The sequence below is a fragment of the Lucilia sericata genome, unplaced genomic scaffold (genome assembly GCF_015586225.1).
Source record: "Lucilia sericata isolate MDLA Ls3-8-SP2 unplaced genomic scaffold, ASM1558622v1 Contig000400F_arrow, whole genome shotgun sequence".
NCBI classification, from domain to species: Eukaryota; Metazoa; Arthropoda; class Insecta; order Diptera; family Calliphoridae; genus Lucilia; species Lucilia sericata.
This window is the reverse complement of record NW_023994418.1, coordinates 314451-332835: the sequence shown is the minus strand read 5'-3', so window position 1 is coordinate 332835 and position 18385 is coordinate 314451. Positions and strand designations below refer to the sequence as shown.

Below are 18385 nucleotides of genomic sequence, written 5' to 3'. Positions count from 1 at the left end.
TGAAATCATCATGACAAATTGCTTTCATAAACGCAGATTCTACTTTTATTCATCTCATTCAAAATAACAACGGAAATTATTTACTGCACGCGATGCAAAATATAGAAAATACACACTTTTATTAATTAAATTACAAACAATAATATACATCATCTTCAAGTAATTTCACACCTGCTGAACTGAATAGGTTTACTATAAGTACAAAAAGGAATTGTAATTAATTTTTTTTAAGATTTCATAGTTTTATGGAAAGAATATTTGACATAGCCCCAGAAATACATTTATAATTTAATAATGTAATATATTTACCTCTATGAAATATCTTGTTATGGTTTTCTCAAAGTAAGGTCCTAATAAATATTTTGAAAATCATCAAAATTTATGAGAAAAAGCAATTAACATTCGTAAATATTATATAATACTCTTAATAAATAATAAGTCTAATTTATTTAATTTTAGAGTTTTACATTCCCAGAAGAGGCCGGTTACCCAATGGAATCTCGCCAATCCAAATATTATCTTATGGAAACGCATTATATTAATTTACAGCCTGATATAAAACAACTGTCAGCGAGGCAAATGGCCGACAACTCTGGACTAAAAATTCATTTTACTCATGTATTACGTCCTTATGATGCAGGAGTGCTATCAATTGGTAAGAGAAAATTGTATTTAAACTATCTATACCCAGTGTAAGAAGCCACCTTTACGATTTTTCATATCAACTTTTTATGGTAAGATCCATTCCCGTTTTTACAATTTCAATATCTTTATACCTTGCATAAGAGGTGCCACGATCTTAAAGGAAAAGACCTAAACTTTTTTTGGAAGAAAAAAGAAAAAAGGGCCCATTTTGAAAAAATGTCAAATAAATTTGATATTGCCAATTTTACTAAAAGCAATATATGTAATAAGTTAAAGAGTTCTAGGTCGATCTTGTTGAAAAATTCTGTCTAAATTAAGTATAATCCAATAGCACTAATGTTGGGTTCGTCCCTATCGAAAGAAATCGTTTTTAAACTTTTATTCTGATTAAAATCATTTTATATACCCACCATTGAAATGTTTCCCAGAAATATATTACCATAAATATGATAACTATACAACAATCGTGATAGATCAATATTACGAGTCCTGAAATAATTTAGTAAAAAATAGGCAAAATTTATTTAACATAAATAGCTCTATCAAATTCTGTAAGGGACGAACCAACATTAAACCTAGCCTAGTACTGAATCTTCCAGCTTAGGATATGTAAGGATGGACATGCCCGACTGTACTTTCTTGCTTTTTATAGATGGGGGTATATTTATAGAAACTAGAAAATCTCTCTGTAAAATTTAATCCCTCATAAATAAGTTTAATAAAAACTAAAATCGACCGATAATTGACATTATTTCCCATAAATGCCCTACTCCTAATATTTGACATATGATGAATAATAAATATCAACATAAATCTAATAAATTACTAAATTGTTTGAATGATATAAAAGGGATCAATGCCTAATTATCAATGTTTATATAAATATAGGGGAGACTTCCGAAATACTCATTATTTTTCGGTATACGTTTTGATGGTGGTTCAATTGTTTAATTTGATATCTAGCTATATTTCTAATGATTTTTATCGAATAAACATTTATTTACCCTTCTCCATTTTAATTCTATTTTGTATGCATTTAGGCATGGATCCAAATTGGCGACATATAATACCACCTGGGCAGAATCAGGTGGTGTCGGAAGGGCAATGTGTGGAAGACTGTACTGCATATGCATTTCCACCCGAAGGCATTCATATATTTGCAGTAATGATGAGCACCCATCTAATTGGGAAGGAAGTTAAACTACGACAGGTTTGTTATGTTATATGTAATTAAGTAATAGTGAACAGTATAGGTATATATTTTAAGTGCTTAAATTACGCTTTTCAAATTATGTAATATTATGTTACCAAAATGGTATGTCACAATATGTTACCGAAAATAGCTCTGCGAAAAATGGCACCAAAGATACACAGATTACAAATACATCAACCAGATGATATACGTCTGATACTATAAATTTAATGGAGAATAACTGAGTTAGTTGTTAGTTTTTCATTTCGTGATCCTTCAAAAAATATTTTAAAATATTTCTACTGATCAAACAATGCCAAATTTGATGTCAAGAGAACAAAAAGAGTTGGAATATATTTTGTATAATTTTTATTTTATACTGTCAGGATAAAAAGATATCAAAACTGTATTTTAAAATTTATATCCTTTAATAGCTTTGTTCCTTTACTTGTGAAGTTTGCAGGTTTTTACCAGAAATTGTAAAAGAGAACAAATTTGAGCAATTAAAATTATTTTCTCTTTGCCAGAACTTGCAGGTTTTAGCCAGAAAATTTTTTCCTGGCAAATAGAAAAAAAAATTGTCAAATAAATTATTTGTTTAAAAAAATACATTGGAAACAAAAAATGTTGGATATTTTTTTATTTATTTTCATAAATAAGTATGTGTGATTGTAGTTTTTCAATTTTATTTTAATTTCAATTGAAATTTATATGAATAAACTTCAATACAAATTTATTGAAAGAGAAATTTTGTTTTTTCTGTTCCCGTACTTTTTATAAGTACGAAGAGAAAATTCATTAATTCTCTTTAGCCAGAAAAGTTCTGGAACAAAGCTAATATCTATTAATGTTTTCAATTTTATTTTTTTCTAACAAAATTGAAAGACATTTTTTACATCTTTTGAACCTGGCAGAATAAAATAAAAATAACATAAAATATTTTACAACTCTTCTTGTTTGCTTGACATCAAATTTGGCTTTGGTTGATCAGTAGAAGTATTTTTAAATATATCTTGAAAAATGCACTTTTTAAAACTTTGAAGTCCTTTAAAAAGGACACAGGATCACAAAATGAAAAACTAAAAACGTAGTTTTTCTCCATTAAATTTCTAATTTTGAGTGTTGGACGGTGAAATATATACAATTTTTAAAAATGGAAAATTACCCCAAAAATTTTTTTATAAAATTGGGGATCAAATTTTAAGTTACATTCAATGGGGGGGGGTTAAATAATATAAACGAGCTTATTTTGTGGTGAAAATAAAATTTTCTCAAAAACTACACTTTAGACTTTGATGATTTGTATATCCATTGTAATTTATTGGTATTTAAGAAATTTGGCATTGGAAAAAATAATAGAAACGATTCGTAGTATTCCTCTGGGACATAACCTAATATCAGAGGCCTGACCAAAGAATATAAAGAAATTGGGGCTTGTCAATTGGTACGTAAAGGAGTTGTCATTCGGTACCTAACTCTAAGTATGTATTGGTAGAATTTTTGTATTAGTATTGGAGCTCCAACCACTTTCACCACACTTTCCAAACATACATACTTGCATAAAATCGTACATAAAAATTTTAGGAAAAATAAATAACATTTAAATTTCTACATTCGCAGATTTTTTTAATTTATTTTGCCCACATCTAATCAGTAAACATTTAATAAATATATTTTTCGGACTTAAAATCACTTTTTTTGCAAAAAAATAAGTTTATTTTAAATATTTTTTTCATTTTCAATACCAAAATATACAACTTTGTTTTGTCAATTTTAATTTCAACACACAAAAATTTATTGTCAAAAAAATTAAAAAAATATTTTTTTAGTTTGTGAAAAATAAAAATATTTCGGATTGTTAAATGCGATAAAATTGTGTAAAAAATTAAAAAATAGTTATGTGTTTGTGAAAAAACGTCGTTCAAGTCCTATTATCCCGGTATTTTCGCGAAAAACTTTTGAAGTATTGCACAGTGGGGCAGAATGGAAATTTTTTGGAAATAAATCTGGCATTTCTAAACGGCTGATCCGATCGGGATAAAATTTGGCGTGAGCGTAGCCAAGGAGTATTCGAGTTTAAGTTTTGAAGATGAACCCTGCAGATGCCCCAGGGACGGCGCTGTGGCGGCTCAAAGTAGGGTACCTACGACATGTAAAATTTTTAAACTCGTGCCATTTTTTGTTTTTCACCCAAATACAAAGATTTTTATATTTTGTGAAAGCGCTCGACGAGATCTTGAAAAAACATGCTTGGACATACTACTTATCTCTTATAATATCCGAGTTATAGGCATTTAAAAATTTAGTGATACAAAATTTACCATACCTTGGTCCGCCTTTTTTTGAATACCGGGCGTAATTTTGGACCACATGGACTCAATTTTTTCTTGTTAGTTAGACAACAAAATTTCCAATAATATACAAAAAATTTCAGATCAATATCGTTTACAGATCCAAAAATATACGTTTTTTAATTTAAAAATTCAAAAAATTTTAGATTTTTGGCGTTTTTTTGCCAAAAATGTGTCTTAACTCTTTTATTAATAAAATAAAATTTTTATTAAGAACATATAACAATTTTATAGTTTTCTAAAAGGTATCTTTACGCAGAACGCTTTGGCGTAAAAAACTTGTCCTATTTTTTGAAAATGTTGCCACTGCGTCCTTCCGAATATGACCTATTTTTTATCAAAACTTCAACTTTGGGCGACATGTTCTAAAATCCCAAAGCTGGGATCAGAAAACTGAAAGCAGTTTTGGAAACCTCAATATGTTTTCTATTTACTCCAAAAGTATTTTCCCAGCCCTAAAAGAAATGTGGACCCTATGGGCAAAAAAGTAAAAAATCCCATTTTTGGGATTTTCATTCCTATTTTTGGGAATTGCGGGATGCCCTTTGACCTTTTCAATTTTTTTGTGCATATTCTTATTTGAAATGACAAATTTAACAAGCGTTGAAAATTTCATTGAGTTTTGTTCATAAATAAAGATTTTGTCATATATTACATATTTGTTTAATTTCTAAAACTATGATTTATATCAAAATTTTAATATGATCGCAGATAGCTACAACAATTTAGTCCATATTTATCCCTTAATATCATTTTTTAGTTAGATATGGAAATTCTCGACCCTTTACAAAAAATTTCAAGCCAATATCTCAATTACATTCAAAAATATGTTCATTTAAACCTGTGTCCTTTAATTTCATCTTTTTCATATTTTAGTATTAAGTATGACAGAACATACATTTGGTGTTGAATAAAATATTTGGACAATTTTTAAAAATTATTTAGTTAATTATTTTATTATAATATTGTATATAAAATAAAAAAAATTATAATTTTATTATGAGCCACGCACAACAACACCTAAATCACCCTACACAAATTACCTTTCCCGCCCACCGAAATATAAAACACAATTTAATACAATATCATCAGTTAGTATAATAGCTTGTTTTATTTGAACTGTTTATCTTAAACATAATACAATTAATTCTTACAACCTACTTATATAGTTAATTCCTAACACTACTTATTTTCTATAAAATAATCTGTCATATCGGTATACATATCCAGAAGGTAATATAAGTCCTTTAAATCTTCCTTGTTTTGAGATGATAGAGTTTCATAACAAATCCATCTTTTTCGCATAGTTGAAAGAACAGGATCAGAAGATAGAAGTAAACTATTAAAAATATCTTCATTCTGTGATTGCCTGGAGCATTTTCTTGAGCTGAATAGTTGAACATGCTTAAAATCTCGATTCCTCGCTTCCTGGGCTTCTTCTGTTAACTCTCCAAGTGGAAGAATATTTGATTCAATTATTATTTGACCATGACACAATACTTTGTGTACTGTTGGTGTTAGTTCCCTCCATGGATACAGAGATACAAGTAATTTAGAAATTTCAGATGTGTATTCCCCAAATCAATTTTCATTAATTTTATGTTTACTATTCGGTGCCATTAAAATAGTTTTAACTCTTCGAAGCAACTCCTTGTCGATTCCAGTTATTTTTGAAGTAATTTCAAAATCACGAAAAAACCTTCTCGACGTATTACCGTCATTTGTACTACCGCAACTTGAAAGTGGTTTGTCGATGTTTAATCCCATCTGAACTTTAAATTCTTCTTGGATTCTGCTTTTTCCGCAGCTCTCAGTTCTTTCAATTCTTCATTATTTTTTGTTGATTTAGTAGGATAGTTTGTTTTTTTTCCTGGATCGCCTTGTATTATGGTAATATATTGTGTCCTTTTTCATGCAGAGCTTTCCTTAATATTTGGTACTTATTTCGACTGAGAGCCAGTTCCAACATAAGCGCTATTGCTTCCTCTTCAGTAAAATTTGATTATGATGTTGGAGTTGGTATACTTTCCACAATTCGCTTAAGTCGTTTTGGTGATGCATTAAGAAGAATAGTTGCAATATGTACGATATCCATATGTTGGTTTTCCTTTTTCAGCATTTCGTTAAATGTATCAGCAATTTCCTCATTTGAGATTGAAAAAAGTTTTTGTGTGACCCTCTTTTTTTTACCTTGAAAATAAGTCTTCGTATGACTTGCAAGGCGCTCCTATTGATGTGTTGTAAGTTGAGATTTCCGTAGTAGTTTCCATCCAACTACAAAATTTTAATCGAAATTTCTTTTGATTTCCATCCACAGACTTACTTTTTACATCAAAAAGTTTTAAAAAGTTTTCAATTTTTGATATGCCTGTTTTATCTACTTTTCTACTATATGTAGTTTTTATATAATTTGAAATGTCTTCAATTCTTTCTGGTCCTTTTGAAGATATACTCCATAAAACGGAACACAACTCTTCGTACTTTAATGTAATCTTCATTGTAGATTTATTAAATATGGTACTTAAAAGCTGAGAAGTTTACTTATATACCAATTCTTGTCATTTCCGATACAGGTATTCCAAAGTAAAAAATTACGAATTGTCTACCTATTAACATTTAGGACTATATTACTATAACCTTTAATTCAGTCATTGATATTTCTTATTAGTGAATGAATCGAAATTATCATTACCTGTATATTTTTACCTACATGATCATAAACGAAACAGAACGAAATGATCTGTCGAAAAAATGTAGGTAAAAAATAGTTATAAATTTTTGAAAATTTAAGCATAATAGGACCTTTCAATTATAAGGATAAGCAAACAAATAGAAAATAGGTAAATATAAGATTTAAATATGTGCTGTCATACTTAATACTAAAATATGAAAAAGATGAAATTAAAGGACACAGGTTTAAATGAACATATTTTTGAATGTAATTGAGATATTGGCTTGAAATTTTTTTGTAAAGGGTCGAGAATTTCCATATCTAACTAAAAAATGATATTAAGGGATAAATATGGACTAAATTGTTGTAGCTATCTGCGATCCTATTAAAATTTTGATATAAATCATAGTTTTAGAAATTAAACAAATATGTAATATATGACAAAATCTTTATTTATGAACAAAACTCAATGAAATTTTCAACGCTTGTTAAATTTGTCATTTCAAATAAGAATATGCAAAAAAAAATTGAAAAGGTCAAAGGGCATCCCGCAATTCCCAAAAATAGGAATGAAAATCCCAAAAATGGGATTTTTTACTTTTTCCACATTTCTTTTAGGGCTGGGAAAATACTTTTGGAGTAAATAGAAAACATATTGAGGTTTCCAAAACTGCTTTCAGTTTTCTGATCCCAGCTTTGGGATTTTAGAACATGTCGCCCAAAGTTGAAGTTTTGATAAAAAATAGGTCATATTCGGAAGGACGCAGTGGCAACATTTTCAAAAAATAGGACAAGTTTTTTACGCCAAAGCGTTCTGCGTAAAGATACCTTTTAGAAAACTATAAAATTGTTATATGTTCTTAATAAAAATTTTATTTTATTAATAAAAGAGTTAAGACACATTTTTGGCAAAAAAACGCCAAAAATCTAAAATTTTTTGAATTTTTAAATTAAAAAACGTATATTTTTGGATCTGTAAACGATATTGATCTGAAATTTTTTGTATATTATTGGAAATTTTGTTGTCTAACTAACAAGAAAAAATTGAGTTCATTTGGTCCAAAATTACGCCCGGTATTCAAAAAAAGGCGGACCAAGGTATGGTAAATTTTGTATCACTAAATTTTTAAATGCCTATAACTCGGATATTATAAGAGATAAGTAGTATGTCCAAGCATGTTTTTTCAAGATCTCGTCGAGCGCTTTCACAAAATATAAAAATCTTTGTATTTGGGTGAAAAACAAAAAAATGGCACGAGTTTAAAAATTTTACATGTCGTAGGTACCTTACTTTGAGCCGCCACAGCCGTCCCTGGGGCATCTGCAGGGTTCATCTTCAAAACTTAAACTCGAATACTCCTTGGCTACGCTCACGCCAAATTTTATCCCGATCGGATCAGCCGTTTAGAAATGCCAGATTTATTTCCAAAAAATTTCCATTCTGCCCCACTGTGGTCTGTGAAGAAGAGGAAATGTTATTGTTGTAAAACAATGTCATAGTCCAACTTCTTATTATTCTTTGGGCCCGACTTTTACATTTTCTTAAATAACCCAGCAAAAACTCGGTAGTGAATTTAAGTTGTAAGATTTACCTAATATCATACTTTTCAATGACTACAACATCTTGTTCTGATTACATATAAGTAGTCTAATAACATCTTATTAATAATGTTTTATATAAATACTTTCTAATGTTGACTTATGACATCTTCTCCGTGAAGCTATAGAAGCTGTACATGTTTTAACGTACTATTTACATTGACTACTTTTTCTAATTATTAGTAAGCGGTTGTGGTAAGTACTTGCCTCCAATGACATTACCATGTTAAAATAATGACTTAAAATGATATTGTGTAAGTAAATTTTAGCATGTTAACGCCTTACATGGTAATGAAACTTTTTGCTGTGAACAATTTCAGATAGGGAAAGAAATGACTTCAAATGGTTTTGGTAAAAAACAGCTTACAGGTGGAGTGTATTTAAGATTCGTCATAGCCAAATATAACACTCTAACTGAAAGAATAACTACCAGTTAAAAAATAACTGAAGGTGGTGAAAATGGGGGTAAGTATTGTATATTTTATAAATCGTAGCAAGAGTATTTCGGTGTATTATCCCAGCAAAAAAAGTGTGGAACAAGTTAGAGTGCTATATTCAGCTGAGCTAAATCTTAAATACCCTCCACCAGCTATTTTATATTAATACTTTTTATACCCTCCACCACCATCAGTGGTGATAGAGGGTATATATAACTTTGTCATTCCGTGTGTTAGACCCAGAAATATTCATCTGAGACAAAGTATATATATCTTGGACCTTATGAAATTCTGAGTCAATCTAGCTATGTCCAACCTGTCTGTATAAAACATTCTCACGCTAATATGAAGCAACAAAAATTAACGAATTTCACCCAAAATATTTATTATTGTCCCTGGCAGTTTGGTATTGAAAATGAGCAAATTGGGTTCACATCGGGAAAAGTTATGAATCAAAATTTGAAAAAAATGCGAAAAAATTAAGTTTTTTTTTAACATATTCTAATGTCATTTTTTTTTATACAAGAGCTTTATTTCTGCTGAAAATTGGCGGAATCGGTCCACAATTTCATATACCTCGCATAAAAAAGCACATATTTACGGACTTTTCTGACTTCCGTCAGAATGCTGATATCTTCACAAAATTTTACAGGTTCAAATAAAATGTGCACATTGAGAAAGTGTAACTGTTTAATTTTTTATGCTATTCAGCAACATCATGTTCAGAACCATCTCAATTGACATGTTTAATTATAAAACACGTAATGTTTTTCAGAACAGGAATGATTTTTTCCGCACTTTTGTTTATTGAACACAGAAAGAACAAAAAGTAATGTCAAAACCAAAAATTGAATTTACAAAAAAATATTAATCTTGATATTGAAACGATTTTAAAATGTTTTAATTTAAAAAATAATTGTGTTTTAATCATCAATTCAGTGTAATTTAAGAGAATTTCTTAATTAAAAAAAAAGTTATTTGGAAAAACATTTCAAAGCAAAAACACAATAATGTAATATGTGAACGGGTGTGTTTGAACTCATTATGTTTTTCAAATCACGTTAAAAACATGACTATGTGAACATAGTATTACTTTTCTGTATATGAAAGCTACACAGAAAAAATTAATACATAACTTGAATAAATTTTGTAATAAATTGAATGAATCGAACATGACTTTTTTTTCCCAAACCATTTTCATTCAGAATATTAAAAGTTCATAAAATGTATGAATTTGTACATTAAAGATTTTTTTGTTTTTTTGCTCATTTTTTTGATTTTCATAAAAAATTGGAATAAATATCCGCGTTACCTATTAATATCTTCCATTTTTTAGAAAATAATCACATATTAGCGAATTTTTATGATAAATAAATAAAATGTTGGAAAACAAAATATGAAATAAAAAAACATCAGCATATAGCTAAACATCCATTCTTCAGAAAATGCTGCATGTTACGCGCATATTTCATTGTTTTCAATCTAAAAATCATAAAGAAATAAAAAATTTTCCAAAGAAAATTTCAAACATTTTTTAACAAATAGAAAAATATAAAGAAAATTTTTAATATTTTAAGTCAAGGCTTCTAGATTATGTTTAAAAATATAAAAATGAAAAAATTCATACAATTTAGGAACTTATTCTTAAATATTATTAACTTTAGTCAATGAAAGCAGTTCATAATATTTATGCTGGAACTTTTTTCTGTGTATATTTCAGTAAAATTTTGTATCTATTTATGTATGTATGTATATCGTTATTTGGTAATAATAAGTTTGCGTCTAAGTGCTTTCAGTTTATAAAAGTAATGTTTGCAACAAATTTTGAATGGATATCATCATTTTGTAGTGATTTTCGGGAGGGGACCTTGTATGGGGGCTATGACCAAATATAGACCGATCCAAAAAAAATTTACAATAATATTTTTGTATATAAAGGCAATATTTGCGCCAAATCTGTGTGTTATGTGATTTTCGGGAGGGAGCTATGACCAAATATGATGTGTGCCAAATCTTGTATGGATATCTTAATTTAGCAATGAGTTATGTGCGTTTAAGTGATTTTCGGAAGGGGACCTTCTATGGAAGCAATGACCAAATATGGACCGATCGTAAATAAATTTTAAAATATCATTTCTGTGTACAAAAGTAATATTTGAGCCAAATTTTGTATGGATATCATTATTTGGTAATGAGTTATGTGCGTTTAAGTGATTTTCGGGAGGGGAACTTGAATGGGAACTATGACCAATTATGGAACGATCCAAAAAAAATTTCGGCATGAATTCTGCTGGCATAAAATTTTAATTTGCAAGATTTTGTAGAAACATCGACATTCTAATGAATGTTATTAAAAATAAACTCATTTTCCGGAAATATGTAAATTTATATGGGAGGTATATGAAATTGTGGATCGATTCCGCCAATATTCAACAGAAATAAAGCTTTCATGTAGAAATAAATGTGAGATGATTTTCATGAAATTACATTGCACAGTTTTTGTGAAAATTACATTAGAATGTGTGAAAAAAAACTTATTTTTTCGGAGTTTTTTTAAATTTTGATTCATATCTTTTCCCGATGTGAACCGATTTTCGCGATTCCATTGCTTCGTTTTAACGTGAGTGTGTTTTACACAGACAGACGGACATAGCTAAATCGACTCACAATTTGATGAGGACCAGGAATATGTATACTTTGTTGGGTCTCAGATGAATATTTCTTGGTGATACACAAGAGATAAAGTGATTTTTGCAAAATATGGCAATCTAATAAAAACTAAAATACCTTTTTGTAATCGGTTCAGCTCAGGAACGGTAATCGCTTCACTGTTTCGGGAATAATTATAAAACAAAACAAGGTTAATTTTGAGAGGGGTAACAAAAGCACGATTTTGCTTTTCATTTAAAGTGAGACGTCCGAAAATATTTAAAACTTATAAACAAATAAAAAATATATTTAAGCATTTTAAGACATTTTCATTGAATAAATAAAAATAAAAAATTTCAGCAACATTAAATTGATTTTAGCACTTATTCCCGTTGTCAATTTGACATAGTCGGGAAGATTTAGCACCTATTTCGCCACCTTCATGAAAACTAATATATTCATATTTACCAAACGATGTTAATAAGTAAATCTATTACAGATTCGGCAAACCGAGGAACTACCACCAATTGCATACGACAGCAATATAGACGTCGCCTATCAAGACTTTCGTCGTCTGTTAACACCCGTCCAGGTATTGCCTGGTGATAGACTTGTAGCTGAATGCATTTATGACAGTTCCTCACGGAAGGCAATAACACTAGGTAAGAATGGAACAAAATATATCTACATACATTGTATACGTAAATAATAATTAATGTATTAAGTATCTATGTATGTACATTAGGCCTGCATTAATTTGTTTGTTATCTAAAACATATCTGTAAGTGAGGCCTACATGCACAAATTTCATAAAATGTTAGACTTTTTTTAAAACTTTAAAGTTTATTCTCTCAAATGTCCTATTCCCAACTGGTCTTGTATTACGTATCGTTTATTAAAACACAGAATTCCGATATCTGCTTGTGAACAACGAATTGTATTTTCATATTGTAAAAAGCCACTTTGCAAAAAAAAAGAAAGAAAAACCATCTTTAATTTTTATAAAAATATAATAATATTGAAAAACTAAGTTAATTATAGCACTAATATGAATTATTTTTTAATTTTATTTCACTTTAAAGCACTATTTATATGTTTACTTTATGAAGTTATTCTTCTTCTGTTTTATCTTCTTAAAAATTGGGCATGAGAATGATAGTTTGACATTGACTAGCTTTTTTAACGGAAATTACCAACAACATCTTTACAAAAGATGTAAGATTTCTATAGATAAAAGCAATATTTCGCACAAATTTTGTATTTGGTAATGAGTAATAAGTGATTCTCGAAAGGGGACCTTGTATGGGAGCTACGACCAATTACGGATCGATCGTAAACAAATTTTACAGTATAATATCTGTATATAAAAGCAATGTTTGTGCTAAATTTTGTATGGATATTTTTATTTGGTAAGGAGAAATATGCGTTTAAGTGATTCTGAAAAGGAGATCTTGTATGGGTTTTCCTGTAGATAAAAACAATATTTGTGCCAAAGTTTGTATGGATATCGTTATTTTCGGAAGGGAGCCTTATATGGGAGCTATGACTAATTATGGACCGATCCAGAAAATTGTTTATTTGTATGAATTCTATTGACGTAAATTTAAATTTGTAAAATTTTGTAAAGATATCGGCATTATTACGGAAGTTTTTAACAATAAATACATTTCTGGGAATATGTACATTTGTATGGGAGGTATATGAAATTGTGAACCTATTTTTCCGATTTTTAACAATGTTGATCCTGGCACAAAGAGTTATATCTCTGACTAAATTCATCAATTTATCTGCAGTAGTTTTTGCAAAAAAAATACAAATTTATTTTAACGTGAGCGTTAAAACGAAGACAGACAGACGGACATATCTAAATCGACTCAGAATTTCAAGAATATAAATATAAATTTATATATACCCTCTATCGCCACAGACGGTGGTGGAGGGTATAAATATTTGTGTAAAATGTGTCTATTTCTCTTATTAATGTTAATCATGTCTGTTCTGTAAACCGAATCCGAGTAAATTTCTCGTTTAAAAACGAATTCTCATAATTTTTTTCGTTTTAAAACCGAGTACACAAATCTAGTAGAAAGTAAATCGATTTTAATTTAATTCAAATAAATTAAAAAATTTTTTAATACAATTGTAACTTAATATTAAAGCAATGGGCATTTTAAACTCTTTTTCATTTAAAATATTATTTTTCTGAATTTTACATTCAAATAAAAACTCGATTTGCAGAACACCAAAACAAGCTTTTCGGTTTTGAAACCGAATCGATTACAGAACAGACATGAATATTATTTATGTCAAATTAGTAATATTAAATAATACTACAATTTCAATTCCAAATAACTTCCAAAAAATAACATAAATAATATTTAAATCAAATAAAAAGAACATCCCTCCTATGACAAGTTTGTGTTAAAATCAACACTCCAGGTCTTTTTTGGTATTTCCATAGAGTAAATTCTACATCTTTTTCGCTTCCTTGGAATTTTTTTGCTGGGTAAGTGCTTTTACATAAAACTGGGGTTAATCATCGTTTTTCACTATCTAGTTAAATTTTTACAAAAATCACTATATATGTATGTATCTTTATTTTCATTTTCAAATTATTGTAAACATTTATCATAGTTAAACATTTGTTAAATTTAGTACATTATGTTAGAGTCTGTTAAGTGTTAGTTCCGTTTTACATGGTATAGTTTAAGGCGTAATGAAAATAAAGGATTTTGCAATTAAAGAAGTCTGGAGCTCAGTGCAACTGAATTACATGGCCAAGCTATATGAATTACGTCCAAACAGGATTTGTGAAGTGTTAGTCAACCAAGGAGGTTCAACACATTACTAAAATAGCTTAGTTTAATTTATATCGTTGTAAATAATCTAAATCAATATGTTTTAATTACAAAAGTTGCTATAAAATTACTTTTTCGGGGGGATGTTCTATTTAAGTGGCGAATTTTTTACAGTAGCTTTTTTCGGTTAATTTACAAGAAAAATTATATAAAATCAAATATCACAGATATGACAACCGTTCATATCATATTTTATTCAGAACAAAAAATAATACAATGGGGGGGGGAAAAACAAGTTTCCAGAAATTGCTGATCCAAAAATATAAGCTTTGAAAAAAAATTGATGTATGTGCTATTCAAGTGGCGAGGAGTGTATTATAAGAAATTTAAGTCCATCGTTTAAATATGATAATTTATAAAACCTGTTTATAGTGGAGGGTATTTAAGATTCGGTACCGCCGAATGAAGCACTCTAACTTGTTTTATTCTTAAATTTTCCCGATTTCTAAATAAAACTTCTCAACAGTTATCTTGTCCCTATAAAAAGTTAGACGCACCAAAGTTGCAACAAGTATAAAATGCGTATTTTTTAAGTTTTTATAGAAACAAATTTTATTCGGGATTATATATAATTTTTATATGATCCGGAAAGAGAACTTAATGTAGAAGAGTCTAAAATAAAATTTGGCTCATTTTAGCGGACACTTCCCCCACCAGCCCTATCCAAACTTGATCAATTTTGAAAAAATATTTTGATTTAAATAAAAAAAGTTAAAAATCATAGCACCGCTCTTCACAAATATCCAATATTTATATAGCCACATATGTTCCTTAAATATACACAAAGTATTTCTATATCACACGGTAAATAACGTCAGAATGGACACTTTTGTCAAAAAACACATTTTCCGCTTTAGAATTTCGGTATTTGTATATAGAAAATTAGATAACTGGTAATCTATATATGTCGGAAATTTTGTCCCGATATCTTTATTCGTTTCAAATTTTATATTTTTTTTAACTTTTTCGTAAATGGTGTCCTAATAAAAGATCCGTTATATTATATATCCATTAAAGTTTAATTCCTAAGTCATTATGCGTTCAATGATACCAAATGCTTGTATATAAACTTAATCGCCAGAAAGTTCACAAACTTATACTCCTTTAGATATTTTCAATGCTTTCTTATGATTTGCAAGCCAATTTCACTTATTATTCCTGCCCCTAAAAAGGAAAAATGTCCTTTGTAAGTCTAATTTTTATACCCTCCACCACCATCAGTGGTGATAGAGGGTATATATAAGTTTGTCATTTCGTGTGTAACACCAAGAAATATTCATCTGAGACCTAACAAAGTATATATATTACGGGTCCTTATCAAATTCTGAGTCGATTTAGCTATGTCCGTCCGTCTTCTGTCTGCCTAAAACACGCTTACGTTAAAACTAAGCAAAAGAAATAAACCAAATTCACCAAAAAATATTCACTGTTGTCCTAAGCAGTTTGGTATTGAAAATCAGCAAAATCGGTTCACAACGTTAAAAGTTATGAGTAAAAATTTCAGACTACCTCGAAAAAATTACGGGTTTTTTCGTAATTCTTAAGTCGTTTTCTCAGAAAATAGAAAAGATAATTCGATGAATTTTGTCACACATTATTTTTTTGCTACACTTTATTTTTTTACCCAGGGATCAATTATGTTGAAAATCGAAATAATAAATCCAAAATTTCCCATAGCCCCCATAGTTTATCATTAATAACTCCCTTAAATATATCAGTATCAACACAAAATTTTGTACATACAAAAATTTGTACATACAAATATAATATGAACAGAAATCATACTACCAACGTAGATCTCAGTTTTGTATACATACAAATCATTCTACAAATTTTTTTTACGGATCGGTCCACTAATGGTCATAGCTCCCATATAAGGCCCACTTCCAAAAATCACAAAAAGGACATATTTCATAGTCAAATAAAGCTATCTTGATAGAATTCGACACAAATATGTTTTGTCTAAATATGAATCACTCTACGAAACTTTTTCCGGATGGGCACATAATTGGTCATAGGTCCACTTCCGAAAATCACTTAAACGCATATATTTCATTGATGAATAAAGCTATTGTGATAAAATTCGAGTTGGATATGTTTTGTGTACATACAAATCATTCTAGCAAATTTTTTACGGATCGGTCCATTATTGGTCATAGCTCCCATATAAGGCCCACTTCCGAAAATCATTTAAAAGCTCATATTTCATTGTCAAATAAAGTTATCTTGGTAAAGTTCGACACAAAAATGTTTTGTCTTTATATGAATCACTCTACTAAATTTTTCCGGATAGGCTCCCATAGAGGGTCCACTTACGAAAATCAATTAGACGCATATATTTCCTTGAATAATAAAGCTATCGGGATAAAGTACGACTTGAATATGTTTTGTGAGCATATAAATCATTCTACCAAATTTTTTTTATGATCGGTCCATATTTTGAAATAGCTCCTAACTAAGGTCCACTTCAAAAAATCACTTAAACGCACATATTTCATTATCAAATAAAGACATTTTGATAAAATTCGACACAAATATGTTTTGTGTACATATATATTACCGGATAGGCCCGTAATTGGTCATACCTCCTATATAAAGTCCACTTCCGAAAATCAACTAAACGCACATATTTCATTAATTATTAAATCTATTGGAGTAAAATTCGACATGCTTTTTATATAAATCATTATACGAAATAATCGGTTCTTAATCGGTCCTTATTTGGTCACAACTCCCATATAAGGACCATTTCCGAAAATTACTTAAATACACATTGATAATCAAAGTTATGGGGATAAAATTCGACATAAATATGTACTTTGTATATATAAATCATTCTAGGAAAATTTTTCCAGATCGGTCCATAAGTTGTCTTAACCCCCATAAAAGGTTAACTTTTGGAAATCACTTAATTCGTTATTAAATGATTATATCCGGATAACATTCGACATGATTGTGTTCTGTTTGTAGATAAATCATTCTATTAAAATGGACCTAATCAAAATTAGTTCGACATATGCATAAAAGTTAGTATCCTCAGTACGGAAACAAAAATTTTGTCAAGTTATCTAAAAATTGTATAATTAAATGGGTTTTAATAAAAAGTAACTTGTTTGTGGAGGGTATTTAAGATTCGGCGTAGCAGAATATAGCACTCTAACTTGTTTTCAATTCGATCTATAATTAACTTTTAATAAGTTTTTACCCAATAGGATAATGAAAAATCGTGGAGTAATAATAATAATAACATCGAGTCAGAAATAACCAACCATTCATTGGTTCATTCATTCATATATATATATATATATATATATATATATATATATATATATATATATATATATATATATATATATATATAAATGAATGTGTGTTTGTTTGTATGTTTGAACGTTATAGACTAGTAAACGGCTGAACCGATTTTCTCAGTGTATTCCTGTATGTCTGGAAAAGGTTATGGGCTACTTTTTATCAGTATATCTGAGATAATATAACAGTTAGAATCCTCAATATTTAACGGAGCCACTTTAGTGTCAATATGATTACTTAGGACAAAAAGTAGGGGGACTAGCATTAGGGAGCGTGGCGCCTACCATATTAGTTAAATACAAAAATTTATCTTGGAAACTATTAAGATGAAAGTACACAACACGCGTTATGGTGGCAACGAGTCTTACGCTTTTCAAACTTTTCGCGCTTTACAAGCTGCAAGTTACACACCACACGTCAATTTTATCTTTATTTCAATGTTTTTCTTTTTATTAAAAATATTTCAATTTTTTAAGAAACAAAATTAATTGTCACAAATTTATAAGTACTTTTGTAATTCTTCTTCAAAAAATTTGAAGAGGAAAATATTATTTTTGGGCTTTTGTTTTAAATATGTTTATTTTAATATTATTTATGTCAAATTTGTAATATTCTATAATACTACAATTTCAATCCAAATAACTTCCAACAAATAATATAAAAATTACTTCTTG

The 18385-nt window shown here is 28.9% G+C and overlaps 1 protein-coding gene across 1 annotated transcript in view; it reads left to right on the top strand.

Annotated features, from left to right (window-relative positions):
• Nucleotides 1-18385, top strand: part of LOC119604514 (MOXD1 homolog 2-like) — a gene marked incomplete at its 5' end in the record, with an annotated part of 49662 nt that overhangs the window by 12222 nt on the left and 19055 nt on the right. Inside the window, 3 exon segments of the mRNA XM_037957193.1 lie at nt 460-655; nt 1686-1855; nt 12044-12206. Of these exon segments, the coding sequence (XP_037813121.1) occupies nt 460-655; nt 1686-1855; nt 12044-12206 (529 nt within the window).